The 8,558-nt window shown below is 43.8% G+C and overlaps 3 protein-coding genes across 3 annotated transcripts in view; 2 read left to right on the top strand and 1 right to left on the bottom strand.

Annotated features, from left to right (window-relative positions):
• Window positions 1–595, bottom strand: part of nipsnap3a (nipsnap homolog 3A (C. elegans)) — a 9,591-nt gene extending 8,996 nt beyond the window's left edge. The window contains exon 1 of the mRNA XM_048263470.1: window positions 391–595. Coding sequence (XP_048119427.1) covers window positions 391–468 — 78 coding nt within the window. The 5' untranslated portion in view covers window positions 469–595. The remainder of the gene's footprint in view (window positions 1–390) is intronic.
• Window positions 596–3,483: 2,888 nt separating this feature from the next.
• Window positions 3,484–4,602, top strand: LOC125307466 (probable pancreatic secretory proteinase inhibitor). The gene is made up of 4 exons (XM_048263476.1): window positions 3,484–3,823; window positions 3,926–3,957; window positions 4,080–4,192; window positions 4,460–4,602. Exons 1-4 carry the CDS (start codon window positions 3,775–3,777, stop codon window positions 4,503–4,505), a joined length of 240 nt encoding a protein of 79 aa, XP_048119433.1. The 5' UTR covers window positions 3,484–3,774; the 3' UTR covers window positions 4,506–4,602.
• Window positions 4,603–4,929: 327 nt separating this feature from the next.
• On the top strand, window positions 4,930–7,868 carry exosc3 (exosome component 3). The gene is made up of 4 exons (XM_048263472.1): window positions 4,930–5,222; window positions 5,755–5,904; window positions 6,341–6,492; window positions 7,581–7,868. Exons 1-4 carry the CDS (start codon window positions 5,007–5,009, stop codon window positions 7,786–7,788), a joined length of 726 nt encoding a protein of 241 aa, XP_048119429.1. The 5' UTR covers window positions 4,930–5,006; the 3' UTR covers window positions 7,789–7,868.
• The last annotated feature ends 690 nt before the right edge of the window (window positions 7,869–8,558 follow it).

Genomic DNA, 8,558 nt, shown 5'->3' with positions numbered 1-8,558 from the left:
AGGGATGCGTTATTTTATTTATCCAGATATGTACACGGTTCTTTCGGATGAAAACCGCGTTGTAGCTTGTTGTCTACCTTACTACGATTAGATTGAGCTCTCTATTGTGCAATGAAAACGTTTCTCCTATGATTTATTGAACCGCAAAACGCGAATCTTGCGAATCTGCCAATTTCTGTCTAACTTTACCGAAGTTCCCTCAACCCCGAGTGTGTTTTCCACCGAAATTAAAATTACTGAGATTCCACATGTCACAACCAACTCAAAGCAACACTTCTGTTTTCTATGAGACGTAGCCTAGTCTCTCACGTAGCCCGTCACAAAGACTCATGTTATCTCTCCCAAACGGGTCGGTTCGACTTGCGAGTTTTGCCCATGGGACAAGCTTACCACATGCAAGCTCTTCGGCGCGGCGACGCTCTCCATGAGCCGCGTCGCGTTCCACAGGACTTTACGTGCTGTCAACATCGCTCCGACTTCAACGTTCTTACACTGACAGCGCAACTTGCACGAACAAAACTTCTCTATCTGTACCAATGTCGAACGCAAAGTACGGAAGCCGAAGTGCCTGGACAGCCTGCAGTTAGTAACCCAAACAGTCCCGTTTGCGCACATTTTGCAGGTTCCAGTGTTTATTCAGCACTATTGACGTTTTTTTTGTGAATTTTTGTGTCACAAACCGGAGACGGATTGGACTTCATGGAATGTCACAGTGCTTATAAGAGCAGCAAAACCTCATTCTCTAGAGTTTAATCTCGTCAAGAGCAATTACATATTTAGTATATTCCTATTTTCATATATTTTATATTATATTTGTATGTTATTTGTTATATTAATATAGGTTTAATTAAGAACTTCCCACGACTACCTCTGACTCACTTAGAGTCATACACAAGGGGTTGTAGTTTCCTAAAAATGGATCTCTCAGCTCAGGAGATCTAGGTGTGACCTCATTACTGGTTTGACAGTTTGAGATAGAGAAGACATGAGATTTTATTGTACAATTCTACAACTTTTCACAAAAGATATCTCCAGACCAGCTTCAAACAGGGTGTTTCAATTGGTGGAAACTGGCCATTTTTTCAAAATCTGAAGAGTGGTGATCGAATAAGTAGGATAGGCCTAAATATCAAACCTCAAATCTGCATCTGGGTACAAATTATCCAGCAGTGCGAAAAATGCTTCCACATGTTGACTCAAATTTACCAACAAGAAAATCATGAACCGCCTAATTCTCAATACAGTATAATCTATTAGATCAGAGGTGTCACAAGACATGGTCCGGGAGCCAGATCTGGATCCAGCAGGATCATACGCACCCTACGTTTTGGCTAGAAAAGGAAAATAATAATAAAAAGATATTCACATCCAGTTGTCTTTGACAATGTCAATAAGCAATACCTTTGTTATAGTGCTTATGTTTTTAAACTATTCCTTGACTATATGCCCTTGTTTTATTAGTTATCCCTGTTTGCTTGTGTTTATGTAAATGTAAATCAGGTTTATAGGCCAAGTATACTTGCGTATAGGAAATTGGTCTCTGCATTTATCCCATCCCTGAATTATAGTGAACACACAGAGTACACAGTGAACACACAGTGAGTTGACGCACACACTGACCCGGAGCAGTGAGCTGCCTGCTACAGTGGTGCTCGGGGAGCAGTGAGGGGTTAGGTGCCTTGCTCAAGGGCACTTCAGCCGTGGGTGTGGGCATGGGAGAGCAGTGCCCACAGTATTATAAAGACACATGTGCAGTGGATGTGTATAGTATAGTATTATAAAGACACATGCAGTGGATGTGTATAGCATTATTAAGACACATGTGCAGTGTATGTGTATAGTATTATAAAGACACATGTACAGTGGATGTGTATAGTATAATATTATAAAGACATGTGCAGTGGATGTGTATAGTATAATATTATAAAGACACGTGCAGTGGATGTGTATAGTATTATGAAGACATGTGCAGTGGATGTGTATAGTATAATATTATAAAGACACATGTGCAGTGGATGTATAGTATTATAAAGACACATGTGCAGTGGATGTGTATAGTATTATAAAGACATGTGCAGTGGATGTGTATAGTATTATAAAGACACATGTGCAGTGGATGTGTATAGTATAATATTATAAAGACACGTGCAGTGGATGTGTATAGTATTATAAAGACATGTGCAGTGGATGTGTATAGTATTATAAAGAAGGTGAGGATAGGAGCAGGCTTCACTCAATGTGTATAATTTTACACTTTAAGAGTACTGGCCTGGATAGTTGGAACACGTAAAGCTGGAGAGAGGCCGCACTATGCATATATACTTTTATTTGCACAGACGCGTTTCGGCGCGTGCCTTCTTCAGTGTGCACTACAATTCCCCAGGGTTCTTCACCAGCCAAAGCTTTATGGGAGAGTGGCAAAGCTCATATTAAATCTCGAGCAGAGTTTTCTCAAAGACGTGGAAGGTCAAGGTCAAATGGAAGAAGATTATTTGGTCTGATGAGACCAAAATTGAGCTTTTTGGCCATCAGACTAGATGTTATGCTACCAAACACAGCACATCACTACAAAGACACCATCTCTATTGTGAAGCATATGGTGGCAGCATCATGCTGTGGATATGCTTTTCAGTGGCAGGCTCTGGAAGGATTATAAAGGTAAAGGGTAGAATGAATGCAGCAAAATATATGAAAGTCCTGCAGGACAATCTGATTCAGTCTGCAAGAGATCTACAACTTGGGAGATTTACAGTCCAGCAGAACAATGACCCGAGGCATACAGCAAAAGCAACACAAAAATGGTTTAAAGACAATGAGGTGAATGTTCTTGTGTGCCCCAAGACCTCAATCTAGTAGAGAATTTGTCGCTGGACTTGAAAAGGGTTCTTCATCCCCAACCCCCACGCAATCTAACAGAGCTTGAGCAGTTTTGCAAAGAGTTGGAGAAAAAGATTGCAGTATTAAGCTATTCAAGTCTAATTAAGACCTATTGGTGCAGACTCCGTGCTATTATTGCAGCCAATGGTGCATCTACTAAATACTGACTTGAAGGAGGTGAATATTTATGCAGTTGTTTATTTTGAATTACATAATTTTAACTAATAACTTTTGTAGAAACATGTTTTCACTTTGACATTAAAGAAGGTTTTTGTTTTTTATTCTTGTCAAAAAAACTGAATTATATTGACCATAATTCTATTTATAAAAGCAACAAAAGGGGGAAATAGGGGGTGAATGCTTTTTAAGCACTGTATCTTCTTTTCTTATGGGAATGGACACATAACAAAGCTAATAAGCCTCTCAGATCAGTAAATACGCCTGTAAATAAACGAGAACAACATTCTCTAATTTTGTCATCCAAATATTACAGGATCACAAACACACCTGCTTGCGCCCCTCCCACGTGCCGAACTGTTATAGTTATGTGATCCAGCTCACGCGCTTTAGCTTGCGCTCAGCAGTATTCGTTCACCGGAATGTTTATCCCTTAATAAAGACCAGACAATAGCGGCGCGTGGGGAGGGCACGGAGGGGACTTGCGTCAAAACATCTCCACGCGCATGATGATATATCACAGCCAACAACCCTGCGAGCCCAAGCCACTAACGGAGCCTGGCAGACGCATCACACGCACGTGAAATCCCGAAAGATAAGCACCTAAACGCTGCCAACGGAGGGCAGACTGGAGATTAAGCACGACCTCGAGGACACAACTAACTCCCACCGACTGAGTTCACCGTGCACTTGTGCCACATACTCTCATTCAGAGGCAGAATGCGTGCAGCCCTCGTTCTTCTGTGCCTGGCCGTTCTCTACTCCGCAGGTAAGACCTGCTGTCAGAAACAGTCTAAATGCATCGAGGTATTGAGTAAACTGAACTGTCCCTTCTAGACGTATAAAGTAAAATGAGTTTGTATATTTGCAGATGCGGAAGACAAGTCGCGACTCTACAGAAGGGTGAGATGCTTGCGCCCTCTCTATTCGTCATTGTCGTCTGCATTCTGGGCCTATCTGACGAAGATTCTCTCTCTCTCTTTCTCGCTGTGTGTGTGTGTGTGTGTGTGTATGTGCGTGTATAGCCCGCGTGTGGGGATATGACCGTGACCCAAGCATGTCCCCTCAACTATTCGCCTGTGTGTGGGAACGACGGAACCACCTACCCTAACGAGTGCGCGCTCTGTGTGCACAGATTGTAAGTGTCCTCGCTCCCTGTGGTGTGTGAGTGTGTGTGTCCATGAGTGTTATTAGGTTTGTAGCCTATGAGTGGCTCAGGTGGTTAGGCCCAATGTTGGCTACTGCTGCGTGGTTATCTTACATGTGGCTCCTGGAGAGGTATGTCTTCACGCACAGGTAATAATGGTGAGCTCATACACGTGTCTTCAAACAACGTAAATTCTTCTTACATCATGTGGGGGAAATATGACCTTAGTTTTGAGTGAGCTCTTGCGTTTTCCCGCAGGGAGACGAACGCCGATATCCTGATCGTGAAAGAGGGCCGCTGCTGAAGAGAGAGCATCCGCGCGTGAACCTGTACTGTGTACCTGTTGGATTAGCATAAATCTGTTTCATTATTGACATTCTCTCATTAATATCTAATCTCTCCAACCATCTTTTATATTCATATTGATTTGTAAAACATTTATTTTGAATATTAAAATGTTAGACTGATTGAATTCAGTGGTTGAGTCTTTTTGCTCGTAAAGTGGTTGCATTTCAATTTAAGTAAAGCCTTAAAGACAATCCTATAGTCACTTCTGTGCTCTGAGTTCAGACCAAATTAAATTTATTGATGATTATTTTACCCACAGTGACTGCACATCTGTCACACCTGTATGTAAACATCCAGACCGCGGGAAATTACAGTACTTGTATCATACACTAGATGGCGCTAAATGGCCGATATCACGCTGTTTCCAAACGAGTGTTACAGTGTATTATTTCCCCCTGAAACGTGGATAGCACGCATGTCATCGGGGCCACTACTACTGTAGTGAAATCCATACGCCATGATAAACAGTTTCAAAGAGAAAATTGGCGAGGTTTTATTACCTGGAGATGTCTTTACGTTTGAACCGCCTGCTCCGGAGACCAACTTGAAGCCCGAAAAAGTGGTCTGTGGCCCGGGATTACGACGGGACGGAGATGATGTGCGCGTGTGTAAATGTGGCGTCCTACGACACAAAACTCCAAATGTGTTTTGGATAGACTCGCAGCAGAAAAGGGTGAGTTGTTGACGTGCCGTAGACAGCAGAAACTGAAAACAGTTTTGGATTTTTTTGGTAAATCTCGTCACAGGGACAACTTGTAACAGTTAGCTCAGGTGGTTTTGTGTAAAAGGCTGTTAGCTGTAGCACAAGCTAACTAAACACAAAGTAACATTTGAGTTTACCGTCAGAATTCTGCTAGTAAATATTGTTCTAGGATGTCATCAACAATGGCACATTGACTAATGTTGCATGGCTTGGTCTGGCTTACGTAGTTTAGACTTAGAGGCATCAGAGTTCTGCGAGTTAATTCTGGTGCTCTCTAGTGGGGTGGGGGGCTGAATGATTAGCACCAGTGGTGCTGTCAGTCAAGATGGGTTACCCGAACTGAGAGGCTTGACTTCACTTCACATGAGCACAAGTCAAATACTAAACCCACCCTACGTCATTAGGATTGGACTCAGGCTCAAATAGCCAAGGATAACTATGTAGGTACCGTAACTATGTAGGTTGTCCCCAGTTGCTCACACCGCTGTCATCTTCCTCACAGTATGTACCGGTGAAAGGGGAGACGGTCATTGGCGTGGTGACAGCCAAATCCGGAGACATCTTTAAGGTGGACGTGGGCGGTAGCGAGCTTGCCTCCCTGTCCTACTTGGCCTTCGAAGGGGCCACCAAGCGGAACCGACCCAACGTACAGGTAAATGAGCCTTGGGGAGCGGGTATCCTCAACAGTCGGAGTCAGACATACGCATGGACAGTGATTGTTTGTTTAGGTGAAATTTATTATACTAAAACTTCATTAATTTGAGGTAAAAATGGGGACATTTTACCCATCCATTAACACACACACCGCAGTCAACACACACACTAGGAGTTGGGACCACACAGATGCTCACACACACCTGGAACATTGGGCAGCCATTTTAGCTGCAGAGGTCAGGGAGCAGCTGGGCGATAGATGCCTTGCTCAAGCACACTCCAGCCATAACCATACCAGGTCACCTCACCCTGGTCTGCAGTCATCGCTCCTGTGATGTATGCATTGTTGTAAGTAGTAGTTATAATGGTATTTCTCATGTGTTTTTATTGTAAAATGTGTATTGTGACGTTTGAGTATAAATGTGTGTTTGCAGGTGGGGGACTTGGTGTTTGCCCAGTTTATCATTGCTAATAAGGACATGGAGCCAGAGCTGGTGTGTATCGACAGCTGCGGTCGAGCCAACGGGATGGGCGTCTTTGGAGAAGGAGGCTTCCTCTTCTGCGTGTCACTGGGACTCGTGCGCAGGTGTGTGCATATTCACACAATACACACACACACACACACACGTACACAGACACAGATACATACACACACGCATTCACACAAGATACACACACACGCGTGCACACACACACATACAGACACAGATACATACACACACATTCACACAAGATACACACACACACACGTGCACACACACAGACACAGATACATACACACACACATTCACACAAGATACACGCACACACAGACACAGATACACGCACACACATTCACACGTGCACGCACAGACAGATACACACACACACACGTGCACACACACAGACACAGATACATACACACACACATTCACACAAGATACACGCACACACAGACACAGATACACGCACACACATTCACACGTGCACGCACAGACAGATACATACACACACACATTCACACCTGATACACACACACGTGCACGCACAGACACGTGCACGCACAGACACAGATACATACACACACGCATTCACACAAGATACACACACACACACATTCACACCTGATATACACACACATACACACACACACGCAATATTATGTTACAATATAGGCTGCTATAGTTTAGAAATCTTATAGGCCTAGTATTACTTTAGCCCAGTTCTTTTTTGTAAGGAGCTGTGGCTCCAACGTTGTAGAAGGCCTGTGTTGGAGTCCGCGGACAGCTGCTTTATAACAGAAGTTCAACTCATGGAAGAAGTTTAGCTTGGCTAGTGGGCGATAGTCACATAGGCAGCTACAGCATTTTACTGGGCTATTTATTATAGGTTTGGTTGGTTCCTTGTCAAGATTGGTGATAAAGTACTGTTAAAACAAGCTTCCATAAGCCTACAGGCTGTAGCCTACTGTAGGTATTCAGTCTGACCTGTTCTGGGCTCCCTTTTAACGTGGCCACTTGTTCAAATGTCTTTGTCTATAGCCTAGCCTATTTCTTTACCCAAAGGCTGACTGACTCATTAGCACTGAATGAACAAATGAAGAAGAAACATGTTTACAGAAAGCACAGTCAACGTTATTTTAATATTTATATTATATATATATATATGTGTGTGTGTGTGTGTGTGTGTGTATAGGTTGCTGGCGCCTCAGAGTGAGATCGTGGCGGACCTGTCGGGTCTGTTTCCGTGTGAGTTGGTGGTGGGGATGAACGGGCGGGTTTGGGTCAAGGCCAAGTCCACTCAGCAGACCCTCATCCTGGCCAACCTGCTGGAGAGCAGCGAGAACATGACCGCCACGCAGAGACAGGCGCTGTTCAGGAGAGTGGCGGACGGAGCACTATAGAGAGAGAGAGAGGGTGTGTGTGTGTGTGTGTGTGTGTGTGTGTGTGTGTGTGTGTGTGTGTGTGTGTGAGTGTGTGTGTGTGTGTGTGTGTGTATGTGTGTGTCTTGTGTGTGTGTGTGTGTGTGTGTGTGTGTGTGTGTGTGTGTGTGTAAGAGAGAAGAGCAAGAGTGAGTGAGTGTGTATGTGTGGGTTTGTGTGTGTGTAACAAGAGAGAGTGTGTGTGTGGGGGTTTGTGTGTGTGTACGAGAGAAAGAGAGAGAGTATGTGTGTGGGTTTGTGAGAGAGAGGAGTGAGAGGTGTGTGTGTGTGTGTGTGTGTGCTGGAAGCTGTAGGGAGGACACCACCCGGCCAGAGAGTAGCAGAAGGAGAGAGAGTGTGAAAGAGAGTGTGCATGTTAGAGAGAGAGAATGTGTGTAGGTTCTATGCGTTTGTTCTCTGTTGTGATGTTTGTTTTTGTACCTTTTTGTAAACAGCAATAAAAACAGAATCTGATTTCATCCTGTCATGCCTCTGCTTTGCACGTGAATCTGAAGAACATAAACTTAGGAGGTAAAGCCCCCTGGAACAGATCTAGGAGGTAAGAACAGATCTAGGAGGTAAAGCCCCCTGGAACAGATCTAGGAGGTATAGCCCTGGTAGTGCAATGGCCAGATGAGGTGGATTAGTCAGCAGTTTGGCACTTTGGTGCATTTCTCAGATCAGAATTGAAATTCTGGAAATGTCTAGTTCACACATCATCTAGTAGTCAGTTGTGCACATCATTAAAGCAA

The sequence above is a fragment of the Alosa alosa genome, chromosome 14 (assembly GCF_017589495.1).
Source record: "Alosa alosa isolate M-15738 ecotype Scorff River chromosome 14, AALO_Geno_1.1, whole genome shotgun sequence".
Lineage (NCBI taxonomy): Eukaryota > Metazoa > Chordata > Actinopteri > Clupeiformes > Clupeidae > Alosa > Alosa alosa.
Note: the sequence above shows the minus strand (reverse complement) of the source record. Positions and strands in the feature narration are given on the sequence as shown.